This window comes from Durio zibethinus, chromosome 1 (assembly GCF_047325235.1).
Source record: "Durio zibethinus cultivar Kanyao isolate XHJ-2024 chromosome 1, ASM4732523v1, whole genome shotgun sequence".
In the NCBI taxonomy this organism is placed as follows: domain Eukaryota; kingdom Viridiplantae; phylum Streptophyta; class Magnoliopsida; order Malvales; family Malvaceae; genus Durio; species Durio zibethinus.
The window spans coordinates 2,404,432-2,423,486 of NC_143162.1; the positions used below are offsets into that span (position 1 = coordinate 2,404,432).

At 35.9% G+C, this 19,055-nt stretch overlaps 1 protein-coding gene and 2 pseudogenes across 4 annotated transcripts; 2 read left to right on the forward strand and 1 right to left on the reverse strand.

Moving 5' to 3' along the window:
* Nucleotides 1–3,287: 3,287 nt before the first annotated feature.
* On the forward strand, nt 3,288–5,832 carry LOC111310928 (small ribosomal subunit protein uS3c pseudogene; annotated as a pseudogene). The gene is made up of 2 exons (XR_016340918.1): nt 3,288–4,894; nt 5,075–5,832. The product of XR_016340918.1 is annotated as a small ribosomal subunit protein uS3c pseudogene (transcript).
* A 949-nt stretch (nt 5,833–6,781) lies between these two features.
* RBL15 (RHOMBOID-like protein 15) lies at nt 6,782–12,833 on the forward strand. 2 transcript variants are annotated; one of them, XM_089758378.1, is made up of 13 exons: nt 6,782–6,859; nt 7,436–7,601; nt 8,231–8,534; nt 8,908–8,940; nt 9,028–9,119; nt 9,211–9,284; nt 10,274–10,368; nt 10,446–10,515; nt 10,911–11,083; nt 11,776–11,854; nt 11,957–12,022; nt 12,402–12,476; nt 12,558–12,833. In XM_089758378.1, exons 1-13 carry the CDS (start codon nt 6,836–6,838, stop codon nt 12,561–12,563), a joined length of 1,257 nt encoding a protein of 418 aa, XP_089614504.1. In that variant the 5' UTR covers nt 6,782–6,835; the 3' UTR covers nt 12,564–12,833. The 2 variants fall into 2 exon arrangements, with proteins under 2 accessions (XP_089614504.1, XP_022766883.2); XM_022911148.2 differs by having other exon boundaries at nt 11,797–11,854.
* A 140-nt stretch (nt 12,834–12,973) lies between these two features.
* LOC111310565 (universal stress protein PHOS34-like) lies at nt 12,974–15,868 on the reverse strand (annotated as a pseudogene). The gene is made up of 4 exons (XR_016340924.1): nt 15,314–15,868; nt 15,083–15,165; nt 14,764–14,876; nt 12,974–14,110 (listed from the first exon to the last, which is right to left on the reverse strand). The product of XR_016340924.1 is annotated as a universal stress protein PHOS34-like (transcript).
* Nucleotides 15,869–19,055: the final 3,187 nt, after the last annotated feature.

Consider the following 19,055-nt stretch of genomic DNA (forward strand, 5'->3'; position numbering starts at 1 on the left):
ATCTTGCTGCCATTAGCCAACCAGAGGGGTCACTAGTGCCGCGCATCAAGAAGGGACTTGCGCATGATCCTACAGCCAAGGCTCTGATGGAGTACGCCCAGCAAGGTAAGACTAGGCAGGTTTGGTTGCAGGATGGTTTGCTGTACACCAGGGGCAGTAGACTGTTTGTGCCGCAGCACGGGAAGCTCCGTAATGAAGTTTTGCAAGAATGTCGTGATTCAAGGTGGGCTAGACACCTCGGAGTGAGTCGCACCTTGGCGCTGATCGAGGACCGGTACTACTGGCCGTACATGAGGGACGATGTGGAGGCTTATGTGAAGACTTGTCTTGTGTGCCAACAGGACAAGGTAGAGCTCAAGAAATCAGGCAGTCTTTTAGAGCCATTGTCAGTGCTAGAGCAATCATGGGAGAGTGTTTCTCTGGACTTTATAGTCGGTTTACCCAAAGCAGAAGGGTTTGGAAGCATTATGGTAGTGGTGGACAGGTTTTCCGAGTATGGAATCTTCATTCCAACAACCAATGAATGCCCAGCCGAGGAGACAGCTCGATTGTTCCTGAAGAACATGTTTAAGTACTGGGGAGTGTCGAGGACCATTTTTAGTGATCGGGACGGGCGTTTCACGGGCAGGTTTTGGACTGAGTTGTTCAAGCTGTTGGGTTCAGACTTGAACTTTTCCACCAGCATGCATTCGCAGACCGATAGGCAGATAGAACGAGTGAATGGACTATTAGAGGTCTACCTTAGGCACTATGTGAGGGTCACACAAAGAGACTGGCCAAAACTGCTAGATGTTGCATAATTTTCCTACAACTTGCAAAAGAGCGAGGTAACGAACCAGAGCCCATTTGAGGTTGTGACAGGGCAACAACCACTAACACCCGGTTCGATTGCTGCAGGTTATACAAGGTCGAATCCAGCAGCATACAGGTTTGTCAAGGCATGGCAGGAGCAAACTGACTTGGCCAGAGTCTGTCTACATAAAACGATAAAGAGGTCGAAGAAGTGGATAAACCAGAATAGGCGGGATATGCAGTTCCAGGTTGGAGACTTGGTGTTGGTGAAGCTACATCCCATTGTGCGCCACAGGGGGTTGCACAAAGGCCTAGTCCGGAGGTATGAGGGACCTTTTCGAGTAGTCAAGAGGGTAGGCAAAGTTGCCTACAAGCTGGATATACCACCCAAGCTGAGGGTACATCCAGTGTTCCATGTGAGCATGCTCAAGCCGTTCCATGAGGATGAAGGAGATCCAGGACGGGCAGAGTCAAAGCGTGCGCCATTGGGAGCAAGGGCCTCATATGAGAAGGAGGTCCACAGCATCATAGTTGACCGAGAGGTGAGACAGAAAAACTATCAACCAAGACAAGAGTACTTTGTGCGCTGGAAGGGACTTTCAGACAGTGAGGCGAGCTGAGAGCCAGTAGATGACTTATGGCAGTTCGGGGATCAGATCAGGTAGTACCATGTAGAAGACGCAACGAGGGCGTTACGCAATCAGGTGGGGGAGAATGTCACGCCCTGGGTGGGCGTGCCAGACGCATTAGGCGCACCAGCACGCGAGCCAGAGGTTGAGGCTCGCAGACCAAGAGCGCTAGCGGGTTTTCGTGCGCAAGGCATAAGAGACGAGGCCAGAACGCTCGCCCAGCTTGCAGGCCAGCCCGTGAAGCCAAGGCCTGGCATGCAGGCTGCCCACATCACATCCAGAAGGGCCGAAGGTGCTGGATACGCAAGTGAAGCTTCTGGAACCTTGTAGGATCAGCAGGAGTCTCCTGACAGATTTGGTTGACCCTAGAAATCAGGAGTTAGAATCTTGATTGATTGTAATCTGTGTAATCTCATGATTTTAGCCTTTATTCTAGGGATATTACCATTAAGTGTAAGCTGGAGCCTCAATTATAAATAGAGGACTGCTCCATCCTCATTTGTACACCATCAAACACTTCTGTTTCAGTGAATATACAGCATATTCAAGCATTCTGCCTTGTTATTATGTTTCTCTTTATCTTGCGTAATCAACCTTTCTCATTGTTCTAGTGCCCGTAAGCTTGTGTTTTAGGCTGACTTAGGCATAAAGGAGGAGATTCCAAGCCTAAGGTCGTACAGATTCTGAGTCTAAGGTCGGAGCTCGTGACAGTTGGTATCAGAGCGGACAATACCTCACAAGAGTGTGAACCGTGGCAGGTAGACTGATCCGAGACATCAGATGAGTGGATGCCCGGGTCCCAAAGCCACACGGGTTCGGAGCTTAAGTCTCGACCCGTGATAAGTGATATCAGAGCTAACCCTATATCGTTCGATCCGCACCAAGCACTTCAAGGTAGGTAGGCAGGGTGGCCAGCCTCCGTGACGAGGGCATCACGAGGTTGGGTGGAAGAGAATGTCACAGACCTAAGGAAGAGTCCTGAATCCCAGATCGAACATAATATGAGGGTCATTGGGGTATAAAAGGGTTCACACCACCTCTCTTTTGTGAGTTGCTTTTTGTAGGATAAAACCGTGAGGCCAAGGGGCCAGAGCGGACAATACCTCACAAGAGTGTGAATCGTGACGGGTAGGTTGATCCGGGACGTCGAAAGGGTGAATGTCCGGGTCTCGGAGCTGCGCGGGTTCAGAGCTTAAGTCTCGACCCGTGACAAGTGATATCAGAGCTAGCCCTAAACCGTTTAATCCACGCCAAGCACTTCGAGGAAGGTCGACAGGGTGGCCAGCCTCCGTGACGAGGGCATCACGAGGTTGGTGGAAGAGAATGTCACGGACCTAAGGAAGAGTCTTGAATCCTACATCGAATATAATAGGAAGGTCACTGGGTATATAAGGGTTTACACCACCTCTCCCTTGTGAGACGCGCTTTTTGTAGGACAAAATCGTGAGGTCAGGGGACCAGAGCGGACAATACCTTAAAATGGTGTAAACCGTGGCGGTTAGGCTGATCCGAGACGCTTGATGAGTGGATGCCCAGGTCTCAGAGCCGCGCGAATTCGAAGCTTAAATCTCGACCCGTGATACTAACACTTAGCTCCATTCTAGACTTTAAAATTTTTTTTTTATTCCTTGCTCTTTTTTTTTATCTATATCTAATACTATCGACTACTCTTACTTGTTACTAGACGACTAAGCAATTCCTTAAAATAAAAAAAAAAAAAAAGAGGGCTTACAACAAAAAACAAAACCTCTTATGCAACCACGAAAAAAAAGTAAATTTTTAGATTTCCCATCTAATTGACTTGCGAAAATATGATAATTTCCTTCATGAATTATTATAAACTTGTTGGATTCACGAGTTACCTGATCTTTCGTTTCTAGCCTTAAACCAATAATAGAATCCCTTATATTATATTCCAGGAATTTGAGGAATTTTCTATCGCATGATACGTGGTTATACATCGACAAGCAAGAAGAAGAAAGAAATTATCTAGCACTTCATGTCGATATACTGTTTGAAATTGCGTTGCTGTGTCAGAAGAAGGATAGCTATACTGATTCGGTATACTCTAAAAATACCTTTGGTACAATATTAACGATCTCACAAAGATTGAATTTCAGTAAATTTTCGTTTATTGATCTCATCTTTTACGGAATCGATCCCCTACAAGAATATGCGGAGTATGCGGAGCTTAGCATGTCTCCTATATTATTAATTGAAGATAGGCCGCGAAAACTCAAAGAACTACAGATGAATGTGCAAAAAAAACTTAATTGTATGAACCGAAAACTCAAGATTGCTATTACAAGAATTGCAAATCCTTACGGGCACCATAATATTCTTGCCGAATTTATAGCCGGACAATTAAAGAATCGAGTTTCATTTCAAAAAGCAATGAAAAAGGCTATTGAATTAACCGAGCAAGCGGATACAAAAGGAATTCAAATACAAATTGCAGGGCGTATCAACGGAAAAGAAATTGCGCGTGTCGAATGGATCCGGGAAGGTAGGGTTCCTCTACAAACGATTGGAGCGAAAAAGCAAGATAATAGTCAATTAAGTTGGTTGGATTTGGATCCTGTGAGAACCATTGGACGATTAAGTCCTTTTGTGTGCCAGAGAGAATGTAACAAATAACCTATGACATCAAAGTGTCAGGATCTCATTTCATTTGCATGATGCTACTGGTCCTTTTTTGGTTCAATACTTTTTGCTTTTGTATGATTTTCATAAAATTGATCCTAATATCTCTGCGCAACTTTTGGAGGATGATGAGCATTTTGAGCAATATGGAAGTAATTTTACATTTTATAATAACGACCAACCCAAAGACTTGCCGATGGAAATAAAAAATACTTTACCAAGTTGTAGTTGCTGATCCTCCTTACCTGGTAAGACATAATTTTTGTCAATTTCTTGAATTTACTTGAATTTCTTTTAATAATATGAGGATGCAATTGTTTCAATGCTTGTGTATATTGTGATCTTAAGTTTTGTTCTTTTCTTTGTGATGAAAACCAAATCAAAGGCTTGGAACCAGTTTTATACCAACATATTAATTTAAAATTCCTCTTCTGATGCTTGTAAGTTGGGGAAATCTGTAAGCCTACTGATCTGGTTTATAGAGTTATGCTAGGTATAGTATTGTAGAATGTGTCAATGTTTATACACATTTCTTTCAGAAGATGGTAAACCACTGTTTTGTTTAAGTCTAATATGCAACATTTAGGGTTATAGCAATGGTTTCTACACTTTTCATTAACTCTACCGAGCAGATATTTATATGGAGGTATCTGTTTCTTCAAATTCTGCCATGAGTATACTGCTTTTCACTTGGGTTCATGTTTGGACAATTTTGATGGTAGGATACATACGATGTATATGGTTGTTTAGCAAGGAGTGTTTGGAGAAAGTTACTCAAACAATATCTTTTTTTGCACGACCACGAGAATCTTACTTGCTTTTGCTTACAGGTAACCTTTTTTGCTTGCTTTCCAACTCAACATAGCTTGTGATCGATGCTATTGGTTAGTTATCTTTACTACATTACATCTGTAACTCTAATGTAGCACATAATACACAGTGTGGAGGTCAATTATTGTTTCAGTGGCTTTTTATAGTAAATCTAAGAGAATGTACCTTATGGCTTGCAGGAGAGGTGATAGAGGTGCTGAGCTCTTTGGGTTTGCATCCCTGCAAGTTTCAGCCATGACACTCTAGCGAACTTGGAAATGAGTTTCGGCTGTTCACAAACTATGAACCTGGGGAGCGATTAGGAGGCTGGGAACAATAAAAATAGGTGCCTTTTTCTTGCCACCATTTACATGGACCTTACTTTGGATTTTCTCCTGAAAAAGCTAGTGTTAAATTCATTATTTATGAAGTTCATGCAACTTAATTTGAATCAATTATCAAGGCATTTGCAATGCTGTCAACACTTAACTCTTCGCAGCAACCTGCTTTTCTGTTCATTTTCCACCTTACAACAGCATTCTTGCCCAGATTCTGAAAACCCTGCACTGCATTTCCTCCTCCCATAATCTTTTCCAAATTTGGGATTATGTATTCTCTCTGCTTTTTCCGTTTTCTCATGATTTTAGATTCCAGATCTCAAAGAATAGGTGTGGCTCATCATCCTATATGGTGTAATTTGACTACACAGATTAACGTTGAGCTCATTGTTGCTGCAAAGAAAGAGAGTGCTTAACCTGCTCGTCATTCATACAGGAGCACATTTTTCAGCTTTCCAATTTGGTCCTTTTTGGTGTCCTTTTCTATCTTTTTCTTTTTTTTTTCCCCTCCCTAAAGCTAAGTTTTGTGGTTTGAACTTTGAACTTCTAAATTATTCTTGATAGAAAACTTTTTAACTGAGAAATTATGAGTTTCAACTTTGAATTTACGCCTATTTTTTTGACATGTTGCATTATATAATATAAGTCCAGCTCTCTCTTTCCTGTAAGGAGTATTGAGTATGATTTCCATTTCAAAAATTTGAGCAAGAAAGGGGGCAATTGGAAATTTGTATAATTGCTATGATCAATTAGTAATTTGTAAAATTTATATTATCAATTAAGAAAGGAGGCAATGGAAAATTGTAAACTTGTTTTAATCTTTCTAGTTAATGGATTAGGGTTATAAAATCCGAAATTTAATTTAGTTAGATGATGTAATTATTTTTAAAAAATGATATATATTTGTAATCTTTTTTTATACTCATATTATGATTTTTTTTATAAAAACTTAAATTAAATTTTATTTTTTCAAATTGTAATTTTTTTGTATTAAAAAATAAAATAAATAAATTATCAAATATAATTACTTTAAGTGTCGAATTCAAATTTTAATTTAATTATTTATTGACTATTTTTTTAAAAAACTAACATTTAATAAATTAATTATTCAAATTTTAGATCGTTAAGATGCAAATGCAATTCTTTTATATAAAAAATAATTTAAGATGTCTTGATCAACGAATTTTTGTCTTAAATATAACGTCTTATTTATATTTTTAATTTTTTAATTACTGATATTTTAAAATAGAAAATTTCCAGAAATAAATATAGTAGTACTTAAATAAAGAAAAAAAAAAAAAAGAAAAGTGGGAGATTTTTGCCGTTTTATAGACGGACAAATAAAAACAATGGATCCGGGTTCATAAACAAACATCCAAACACGGCCTAAAGCCAGTTGGTTGAGTCTGGGGCTGCAAGTTACTAATCCGGATTCGGATAAACCCAAGATCTGAACCCGAATTTAAATAAAGAAGACTCGATCTTCAAATTCGAAAAGCCCCGATTTAGTGATTTACTACGGTAGTTTCAAGAAGCTTATTTATTATTTCAAACAAAGTCATCAGTCTCACGAAGGAAGGTTTCAACTTGTTTTTTACGCCAAAAGAAAAAGAAAAAAAAACAATGAGACCTAACATTGTTTCAGAGGTAAGCCCAGATCCACATTTCTCCCATTTTCCGTTCTCGTTTAGGGTTTTTTTTCAGTATTTTGATAACACATGTCTTTGCTTCTTCTTCTCCCTTTTCCTCTCTGTTTGGTTGTTAAGAAAATGCTAGAAAAAAAAAGAATTTGGAAAATTTTACTGAATTTGAGAAAATTCTAAAAGTTCCATTGAATTCAGTTGACTACCGCTAATTCTACTTAGTTCCGTTGAGTTTGCTTCTATCTTTTTCTTGGCTATATGTTTAATTTGAGAAAAAGTATTTAATTTTAATTATAGTACATTTAATGCAAATGAACTGGTATTAAATAGATGAATACTTAATTTAAGCTGATATTTACAATTAGCTTCTTGTTTTTGTTCTTGTTGCTCTTTCTTTGAAAAGAATTAATAACCAAAGAAGGATCTCTTGTGAATTAATGGTTGCTTTAGAATGGTGGATTTGTGGACTATATTTTTATTTTCTTTAGTATTATTAATTAGTAAGAAAGAGTGTATTTTTATTCAGTGTATGAGTTTTATGAAACTGAATTTTATTTTGGTTATTGGTTTTGATGTACAGGCAGGACTGCAAACTAGAGCAAGGCAATGGTGGGACAATATTCCATTCCTTACATCTTCTGTGGTTATTGTTTGTGGGGTTGTTTACTTGATTTGCCTTTTGGTTGGATATGACTCCTTTTACGAAATATGCTTCTTGCCAGAGGCTCTTGTATCGCATTTTCAAGGTATGTTCTTGTAATGAGATTCATTTTTGTGATAGATAAATTATAAATATATAGGATGTGTACTACATTTACAAGCTCCTGGCTTATTGTCCCAAGAATATCTTTTGGTGCAGTATTTGCAACATGTTTGAAATATAGTATCATACTATTTATTCAAAAAAAAAGAGTAAATGCCTCTGATGAATGTATTATTTGGTCTTGGAAAATTTTATAAGTCTACTTGAAAGCTGTGCTGGCAGACTCCATGAACCTGCCTGCTACCCCATTTCATTCCAGGCCATGATTTACAATCTTGTCCTAATCTTGTTGAGATTGGTGTTTGACACCTATATGATAGGCCTTAGAGAACCGGTGTTAATAAGCACTTTTTTTCAGCGGTCTTGTCTAGGCTGCATCTTTGCCTATAGATAGGCCTTACATTCCAGAATACATGGATTCTCACTTTGGTCTTTTCTAATTGTATTTTATGCAATTTAGGTTCCCAATAAGAGATAACTCATGGCAGCAATTCATTAACTAATTAAAAGAAGAATGTGTTTCATTTGTTTTTTCTTTGATGCCACCGTATCTGGTGTTTATTGTCTCTTTTCTGAAAGTTACCATTCTTAATTTATTCTTCCTTGTTGCAGTTTACCGGATTTACACTTCCATTATTTTCCATGGTTCACTGTTACATGTTTTGTTCAACATGTTGGCTTTGGTTCCTTTGGGCTCTGAACTGGAGAGAATCATGGGATCTATTCGATTGTTGTACACGATAATTTTGCTAGCAACTAGCAATGCTATATTTCATCTTATTATTGCATTGGTGGTGGCCCATAATCCTTTCCGCTCATATCAGAATCTCATGAACGAGTGTGCGATAGGCTTCTCTGGAATCTTATTTTCTATGATTGTTATAGAGACAAGTCTGAGTGGTGTTCAATCTAGGAGGTTAGTTTCTCCACAACCACCGTGGAACAATATTTCCTGACAATTTTTTTGTTATTCTTCCCTTCTGCAAATTTTCATTTAAAAATTTTTTTTTTGGAAAATTATAACTTTTCTGCCTACTTTGAGACATGGTAGTGTACATACAAGCATGACCAACTATATTCTTGATGCACATGCATGAGTAGTAGTTTGTTCCTACATACTGAGAATCTTGCTGCATTGACATCCAATGTGCAATCAATTATGTGCGTGATGCACATAAATGTCCAAATACTTGTCTCTTGCATCTTGAGAATTTTGATGCAAAGGTTTCTTTTAATTTGGTTCTATTCAATGGTTTTTTGACTGATTCATGACTTTCTTTTCTTTGCAGTGTGTTTGGTCTTTTTAATGTTCCTGCAAAATGGTAAATGCAGTCCCTTGCTTCTGTAATGTTTGGTATCTCCCATTTTCCTTATAAGTTCTGTGCTATATAACTAGATATGTGTTTCAGGTATGCATTTATCTTATTGGTAGTATTCCAGCTGCTTATGACAAATGTCTCATTACTTGGACACCTCTGTGGCATTTTGTCTGGCTTTGCATGTATGTCTCCTCATTTGTTTTTGAAAACTTACCTTTCCATCATAAATTTGGTTTTAGCTTGAAAATTATTTATGGTTGTCAACTTTTTCAGATACCTATGGCTTATTCAACTTCTTTATTCCTGGACCATCCTTTTACTCTGCCATTGAGACCTCGTCTTGGCTAGTAAGTATTTTGATGGAACTGGCTGGTGATAACAATTGATGTTCCTTTACTATGCCTTTTGAATTGCTTCTCTGCATTTAGCTTTTGAATTGTATTAGGATCTCATTAATCCTATCTGATATCAAATGATGTGCTTTTCAACTCAATGTTGAACTGATATTATCTAGCTAATGGTCAATGGTGATATTGTTATACTAGGCTGTCAGTTGCTCTGTATTATTAACCTCAGCACGTGTAGGTGTTGCCTTAGTCATTGGCCAAGGTTGTATACTTCGTGACAGTGAACCTTGCATATTTCTCTCACTTAGGATTATTGATTTCATATCAAGACCTTACAACTTTTAAATTTTTGCAGCTCACTTTTTGGTACATAGATGCACAAAAATTATTGTTAGGAACTTGCTAGCTTAGTTTTGTATATTTAGTCCTCTTTATATCAGAAGAACTCATTTTACTTCAATAAATCGAGTATTAGATATGGCTAAGTGTATGCTATTGGCAAGAGGTATATAATGGAGCTGATGTACTGTGTGAGCATGCATTTATGCCTGTATGCATGTGCAATCTCTGTCAAAGAAGCCTTGTATTGGAATTCTTGGAGTTACTACCCAAATCCTTTTCACCATCTGAGTTGGTCGTCAAATGCCATTAACCACTATATATTCTATCACTATCTTTCCCGGTCGTCTATAAAATTATTTGAAGCCTAATAAGTTTGTCATACCCTCAGTTCCTTTTTTTTTTCTTTTTTTTTTCTTTCAGATAAGTTTTATTTGTTTTCTTTTTTTTTACTTGGAATCAGAATCTGTGAAAATTTTCAGATGAGTTACTGGTAAGGAATTATGAAATGTTAATTTTTTCCTTGTTAGATGATCTTATGCAATACCACTTTGATAGTTACATTAACAAGATGATTGGAATATTTGCATCTTTGTTTCACAAATGATTTTATGGTTATTATAATCTAAGGCTGTTCAAATCCTCTTCAGGCCAGCTGTGTGAGGCGACCTAAATTTATTTTGTGCAGTGGTGGAAATCCTTCAGCCTACATCCCCACTTTCTCGGGTCAAAATTCCCCCTCCAGGTATATTTTGCTCACCTTGATCAAATCTGTTTTCCTCCCCTCTTATGAGATCCTTATCTGATAATTTTGTTATACAGTGGATTATTTTCTGGAAACATTTGGAGAAACTTGTCTTCCTGGATGCCTCAGAGGGAGGCAGCTGCTCAGGTTTTAAGTCAATAGCCTTTGGATAATTTTTTATATTGTTCTTTTTCTTGGCCAAGAACGTTGTGCTCTATATTATATTTTCATCCAGTAGCTGCTCTTATGTTTTAACCTATGCAGTGCCTGTCTTTTGCCATGTAACTAACAGCTTTGGAATTTTGATGAAAAGAATCTATCTAATTATCTATCATGAGGCAGAAACCCTTGCATTTGTTGGAGTGAATATCTTTAAGCATGTTTGGTGAAATTATTTCATATCGCAATACAGCTTTGAAGAAAATGAAACGATGATCTTGTGTTGTTTTTGTGCTTTATCCTGACTGTGGCTTCCTTGAGCCCTTTAGTTTCAAAAGCCTGGTCAAAGATAAATTGATGTGATAATTCTTGATAACATGCAGTCAGCACAAGATGATTCCAGATTTCCTGGGAGAGGGAGAACTCTTGGTTCTGGTCAAAATATTGCTGTTGGTTCAGATTTAAACCTACAAGCGAGACTTTTGGATAATGGTAGTCCCAATAATCCATCGGATATTGCAGCGGTTGGTACAGGGGAGAGGCTTTCAAATGAAAGGTATCAGGAAGTGTTTTTCAATCATATTGTTTTTCATTTTGATCACTCTTCTCAATTGGGCTTACTGATAGTGTCTTTTCTTTTCTTTTTCCTCTTTAGTCTGAAAGTTTGCCAATATCAATCTGGCTTCTATCATAAACTTCTAGTTTAGAAATCTTAGCATCCATTTCAGGAACTTGATATGGTGGTGGTGATTTCTTTTATTTATGAGATCTTATTCGGTCTTTTAGTCATCCTCAAACTCCCATTCTAGCGCTAGTGGCCTTGCCTAAGAAGCTGCTGTTTGTTGTGGCAATGGACTTCTCCAGTTTGTATAAATTTATTTATAATATTTGTTGAAATCCTAATGTAACTCCATTGAGTTTTAAAAAGACCGTTGCGGTTAGAAGTTTTCTTCTTAACAAGCTTTGTTTTTCCAGGCATTAACATCTTTTGACCTGTGATCGTTCTGTTCTATATTACCCCCAATTTTTCTCAATGTGGCATTTAGGCATGCTTTTCTAAAAACTACAGCTGGTTTGTATTTTGAAAAGAAATTAGATTGAAGTGTCCAATTCTGGAGTTTATTGCAAGTGTATCTTATCCAACTCCCTTTGGTTTGAATTTGAATAGATATTATTGCAATGAGCAAACCATGTTTTGCTAAGGACCTTTTGTCCTTTACTTTTCTATGCAATTGACCGGTCATTTAGTGTTTCCTGTTCATCTTTCAGGCGATCACAGGTGAATAATGCAGTTGCAGCCGCTGCTGGAAGTCCTCCACTTCCTCAGGTTTCTTTCTCTTATTTAAAATTTGTTTTCTTATTTCTGTTTAGAATTTGTTTTAAGGTTAATAAGATCCTTCATCAATTCTTTGGTTTTCATGTCTGCCAGATGCAACAGGGTTCAATTGCTTCCGATGAACAGATCCAGAAACTTGTATCAATGGGTTTTGAAAGGGTAACAATTAGATCCCCCTCATTTTGCAGGATTTATAGTTGTATATTTGTATTATAAGATGTTTGCTCTATTTGACTTTTATGTATCCCCTATATATTATATAATGTTCGTTTTGCATGGCTTTCATGGTTCTACAGAATTTGTGTGGCATATCTACTGGTTACTTTTTCGGGAACATAGTAATTTTATTCTGTAATCATGTGATGGCTACATATACAATGACACTTGCATATCAAAGTATATGCTGGTGGTTGCAAGCATATTTTAATGCACATTGACACACTTACAAATCAGCACTATCATAACCGTGCATACACTTGCTTGCAAACACTTCTGCTTTAACGTGGAGAGTGATGAAAATGCCTTGGGATTGTTTCAGACACAAGTAGAAGTGGCAGTAGCAGCTGCTGATGGAGATCTTAACGTGGCTGTGGAAATTCTTATGAGCCAGCAGGTACGTGCTTGAGAACTGCGACTCTTAAGTGATTGGCCTTTTCTTATTCTTATTTTCGGGATTATGGTGATTTTGCTACAGGGCTGACCTACAAAGATGTAATCTGTATTGACCTTTGAACTAGAACCCCTCAAGCTCGATTCAAGTGGCTTAGTTCCTGCGCCTTCACGTCCATATTGTATTTGGTTCTATGGGTACTGTATAGCATTTCTGACACTAGCCAACAAAACACAGAAAGAAATATTATGAACTGCAGCAATTGTACTAACTTTTGTTTGAAGCTTTGTGCCATACAGGACCTTGACACTATTACTCAAATCATAGCCTTTGTCTCCAGAATTTTGCCAGATTTAAAAATTTGCGTAATTTTCGTTTTTATCCCAGGATGCTGATTTGTTTTAGACACCAGGATCTGAAAACAACGATCCCTCCTCAAATAGTCTGGCTCTGATTTCTGAGATCCCCAGGATAGCCCGGATCTGATACCTAGAATCGAAAAGCTTTTACACCAGTTTGTTTGGAAATTTTAGCTGAAAGATAATACTACTTTGTTGTGATATAACCATGTGCCCAAAACAATAGTAGAAGAAATATGACAAAACATAAATTCACCAGAAAATTGGAGTTGTAAAACTAAGGTTAAATTTATAGCCTTCATGGCTAGAAAGATCAACCACATTAGCCAACTTTGTCCGTGGACTTAGGTAGATTGGGCATTCAAGTAACGGCTTTCAATAAAGGTTTGTCTGGTGACATCTAGAATGAACGAAAGCTGCAGACTTCACAGATTGGCAGAATGATGACGGCAAATATTTCTCAAAAAGTTTCACCCACCTTAACAAGATGTTTGTAGATTTCGGCTGACAAGATGATATATATCTAGTGCACAAATCCTAACGAAAGTGATAATCTTGAAGCGGGACGTAAGCCTCCAATAATCTACTACCAAGAAAGATTCCAATGTTTCCTGATCATGTATCAGTATCCTGATAATCAATACTTCTGGTGGTACTTCAGATGAGTTGATCACTACTTGACTCATGGACGGCTCATCTGAAATTTTATCTCCTAAGCCCTTCCTGCTCACACCATCTAATACTTTTATTGAAGGGTCTTCTTATCAACAGGAGAATTGAAAGAGATTTTGAGAAATTACCTTGCCCGCCAGCAAACTGTTGAAAAAGAAATGATTTCCATGCCTGTTTGGCAAGCGTGGTTTTCTTCTCCATTTAGCTTTCCTAAGATCCAAACCCCTCCTTGCTTCTAGGATGGCTGATGGTCTCCCACTTCTTATAAGTGAATCCTGCACTTATAATCACGCTGACACCAAAAATTCAGCAAACTGCTGCATCAATCTGATTGCATAATCCATAGGCAAAGATCACGAGCAATTAAGGGTATTGCTTTCTTTGTGTTAAAGGGCTTTCCAACCATTTCTTATGATATTTTACTCCATATAGAGTTCACAAGCAAACATGATTAACTCTATATATCGGTGCCATTGGAAAGACAAATCCTAGGGAAGCCTTAGTCTTTGCTTTTACTTGCTGGCCTGATCCCTTGGTGGCTTCACAATTAGAGTTGGACATTTTGCATGGTGTGCACAATAGTCACTTACACTTCCTAAGAAGACTCTGCAAATCACCAACAAATTTAATTATATTAGCAACCAAAATGCCGCAAAATTTTTGAAAAGTAGATTGGTCTAATTATATAAAACATGAACATGGATCTGATATTTGGCCTTTGCTCTAGTACTATTAGATTTATGGTTTATCACTCGGCATAGTTGCATAGTTACAATAAAGTAAAACAAAATATGTTGGGAGATGACCGAAAAAAAAAAAAAACTTAAACAGTCCATAAAAGTATTGAAAGCAAGGGCAAATGATGGTAGACAATGAAACAAGACTGAGAAGAGAGGAGAATAAAATTGGGAAGAGAATTTGAAAGAAAATTGTAGGAAATCTGCCAAAATCTAAAATCTCTTAAATAAATTATGAGAGCTCTCATAGGTTTCCAAAATGGGAATGGGAGTTACATGATATGTGTATTAAGTACATACAATGATAGAAATTGATAGTTACAAAAAGTGTTTATGCTTTATCTAATGGGAGTTAAGTATTGGGTGAATAGTGAACATTTGGTGATAATAAATAATAAGCATAAAAGTTCATTATTTATTCTGACAGAAAAAAAGGAAAAAAAAAAGGGGAAAAGCACTCATGCCGAGAAAGATCAGGGAAAGGTTAAGAGGTCAACTAAAATGTATGATGTTTAAAATTACCTTTTAATCTTTCCAAGGCCACGGCAGCCAACAATAAGGAGGTCGACATTCATTTGTTCACTAATTTCACATATCATATCCTTTGGATCTCCCTCAAGAGTTTTTGCTTTTATCTACATTATTATTGATCCAGTCTATTTGCCTTCATATTTTTCTTTTTGTCAGTTTCCATATCATATGCTCAATTTAAATATTGCAAAGATGAATAATAAGCTTGAATGGCTATATAACTGAATGTTGCTCAAGTTCCAAGCATGGATCGGAATTAGATTGAAAATCCCTCAAAAATGGCACAAAATAAATGTTCTTGAGTTACCACCTTCTTGTTGCATATCTCTAAAGCACGGGAGAGAATACCAGCTGAAATTTGTTCTTGGGATTTCCTCACCAGTGTAGGATAAGCTGCTTCTTAGATGAGAAACCAGGAAATCATATGCTATTGATAGTACTTAGCAATTGTTGATCAGAAAAAAGGAAAGTGGTGAAGAAATTAGCAAGATATAACAAGACAACACAATTATATCAGGGATTATACAGCTTTTTCACTTACCTGCAACTCCTGGTCCAGCAGGGAAGGCAGAAGGGGCGACGCCATAGTGCTTGGGAGGTTGGTGTACATGAACCAAGGTGAGCAAGCTTGGTTCCCCACCAGCTACACCTGGTGCTGCACCGATCAGGCCATTGAAAAGGTTATTGACGGCCCACTCAAGAGCCTAGAAACTCTCATCGCTCTCATCAATACCCACCATAACTCTCATTTTTTCCCCTAGCAAGCAATGAAATGGAAAATCCTTTCAATTGTGTTTTTATATGCCAAAGACGAGATTCTTGTTGAATATTTGAATGTGCTGTTTGAATGTTGATTGCACACTTGGAAACAAGTATGGGAAACGTGGAAGTTTGGGATGACATGTATTGAAAGAGCTGGCATCATGCTTTTGGATCAAAAAATTCCAGTGTCTGCATGCAAAAGTTGTTGTAGTTTATGCCACGGAAACCATCTGTTTCACAATTTATGTAGGTACCAAGTTGGCAACCTTCACTGGGAAAATAAGAATTCCCCAATTCTCAATTCCACTTTTCATTCCTTAAAATAAAGAAAAAAAAATGGTGAAAGATTCGAAATAATGAGAATTATTATAATGTCTCCAATCTCACATTCAAATAATGCATTTCTAATTTTACATTAAAAGAATGCACATTCAATTTCATATTAAAAAAATACATAGATATGATATGATATATATATAAAAATTTAAATCAAAATTTATAAGATATCTTTTGTAAAATAAAATCATAAAATCTTCGAGTCAAAACAGATAATATCTTACAAGTTAAGTACGAATCTTCACAAATGTTATTAGACTTTTGGATCAAAATAAACAATAACAAATAATACTTTATAGGGTCGAAAATTAACATTTGAGGATTAGTTCAGTGCTAGATAACAGAACTAGTAAGCAATTTGTTTAGCCTGAACGTATATATTTATAGTGAAAGCTAAATTTTTTTACATTTTTATTTATAATATATAAAAAATTATAGATGAATTTATTAAATTTAATAATTTTATCAATAAAAATAATTTTTCAATTTTTTTTTAATTTTTTAATTTTTAAGACATTCATGAACACTCTAAATAAATATGTTGATTCACATGAACACTGGCCGCATCGCATGTGTCATAAAATTTAAGTTTATGTTGAAATTTATTTTATTAATATATTAAGTCCAATAGGCTAGATTAAACCTTGACCAAGCTTTTTAAAAAACCCCCACCGATCCTGATCTGTCTCACTTAATTGACTGGTTCAAAAATGTTAATGATAAATAAAAATAAAAATGACTTTTTTCTCCCAATTTTATTTAATACCATGGTGAAAGTGGTAATTTTCTTTTTTAAAAAGGAAATGTACATAACACGTTTTAACCGGCCGTATAGAAATTCAACAATTGCACAAGTAAATAAAATTAGGATACGCTTTGTGCTGATGATAACACCTATAGAATAGAAAGCCGCTCAATTGGGCGCATTGGTCGCTGCTTCGTTGGCTTCTTTTGGTGGCTTCACAATAAGGACGGGGCAATTTGCATGATGAGCATAATAGTCACTTACACTACCGAAGAAAGCTCTGCAACCAAATTAAATAAAACAAGTAAATTTACAATTACAAGCAATCAATCATCAACCAATACTTAATCGTATGAACGAAGAAATATTAAAATTACGTTTATTCAAATTTTTTTAAAAATTGTAATATAAAAATAGAAAAAAAATTTATGTTAAAATTTAAATTTTAAATATGTTAAATAATATTTTTTAAATGTAATTGTATAAATTAAATAAAATAAATTCTGATTTATATTCAAAATTTTGTTAATAAAAATGATAATAGTTCAAATCAAATTGAATGAGATTTAATTTTTTTAGATAATATATAATATTATAAAATTTTAAAATTTGATTTTTAAAATTGAATTGAATTCTATTAATTCGATTTAATTCAATTCATTGACTTTTAAAGTTTAATTTTTTTTATATTATTTTCATAAAATTTTTAATATATTTAAATAGATTTATATATAAAATAATTATTTTTATTTTATAAAAATTTTAAATATATATAAATTAATAAAAATATAATTCGATTTAGTTTAATTTTATTATTTTTCATATCTCGATTCAAAATTCAATTCGAATTTAATATATGTGATTTAAATTTAATATATACATTTAATATTTAATATGAAATTAAAAAAATCCAACTAAACACTATAATTTCAAATTAATATTTTGCTTTCTTGATTTTTTTCTCATTGTTAGGTACATTAAGACATCTTAGGATTTGCCATAAAGGTAATTTATAGAAATCACCTCTTAATCTTTCCAAGGTTGCGGTTGCCTACGATAAGAAGATCAACATGCATTTGCTCAGTTGCTTGGCATATCTCTTCTTTTGGATCGCCTTCAAGAATCAAAGTCTCTACTTTAACCTGCATGTCAAAAAACAACGTTTAAATAAGATCATATGGCAATGCATGAAAGCATGCAATTAGCTTATTACTTCTTTAAAATATACATAGGAATTCTTTTGTGGTATACCATTTTATCCTTGCACATATGCGATGCACGATTGAGTAAAGCTTTCGAAATTTGTTCTTGATCATTCTTTATCGATTTCTCCACTGAAGATGGCATGTAAAATTCTGTAGAAAACACAATAAAACTTATATGTTATTTTATATTACATCTTATTGCCATAATTGAATGAAGATAATAATTTATTTGATCACTTAGTATAAAACTTGAATGGAAACTCAAAACAATTGATTCTTCATTCTTCAAGAAAGAAGAAAGAGGCGATCACAAATGGAATAGTCTGATATATATGTGGTGATCTGAACTGTGCCTCCGGGTCCAGCAGGGATAAGGTAGCGGTAGAAAGGCTGCTGAACATGAACAAGAGTGATCAGCAAACCATCGTCTTCGCTAGCTTCAGGTGCGGCTGCTGTGACACGATCCAAGAGGTTATCAAGGGTCCATTAGAGTGCATGGAAACTCTCATCGTCAATACCCACCATTGCTCTCATCTTTCTCACCCCCTGTTCTGGCCTCAAAGGTTGATGCTGCAGCGGCTGCAGCTTTTCGGTCCTTACAGTTGAAGCAGTACTTGTTGTTTCCATCTCCGAAACTTCTCTCTTTCACACGCAAACAGTAGATTTCTTGAATCCATCTTCATTTAAATAACGAAAGGGAGGGTGGATCTGATTGCTTCTGGATATTGTTGATATTACACTTGGAAAGTCGATAGAGACAAAACTTACGTGGAAGTTTGCAATGGCGACAGAGAAAGAAACGTGGCATGCATGGAGAAGAAAATTCCAAATGTAATAAAAAATATTAAAATTATTTTACCAATCCAAAAATTTATAAAATAAAAAAAAATTTAGAAAAAAAATGCAGACAATCTCATCAGACCTGATCGCAATCACCACATGCAGTTGCGAACAATTTCGGAACAGTACAAATAACATCAAAATCAGGATCAACAAATAACACGATTCCTACCAGGCTCAAGACTATGAACAACAGGCTGAGAAACATCATCAGTGCAACAAATAAATGTAATGCATCAAACCCACATCGATTTATAGAGGATAAATTACACCACGATTTAACTCAAATATGAAGATAATTTATCATTAAAAAAAATCCCTCAGATGAACCAAGATAGTTCAGAATCAATCCCTTTTAATAATATAAACAATTTCATGTTTAAAAGTTGAATCAA

Bases quoted from the DNA above. Each gene is read 5' to 3' on its own strand.
- RBL15 (XM_089758378.1), top strand. From the start codon at position 6,836: ATGAGACCTAACATTGTTTCAGAG. The intron at 8,535-8,907 runs GTTAGTTTCTCC...TTTTCTTTGCAG, and splicing joins AGTGGTGTTCAATCTAGGAG to TGTGTTTGGTCTTTTTAATG. The intron at 11,855-11,956 runs GTTTCTTTCTCT...CATGTCTGCCAG, and splicing joins GAAGTCCTCCACTTCCTCAG to ATGCAACAGGGTTCAATTGC.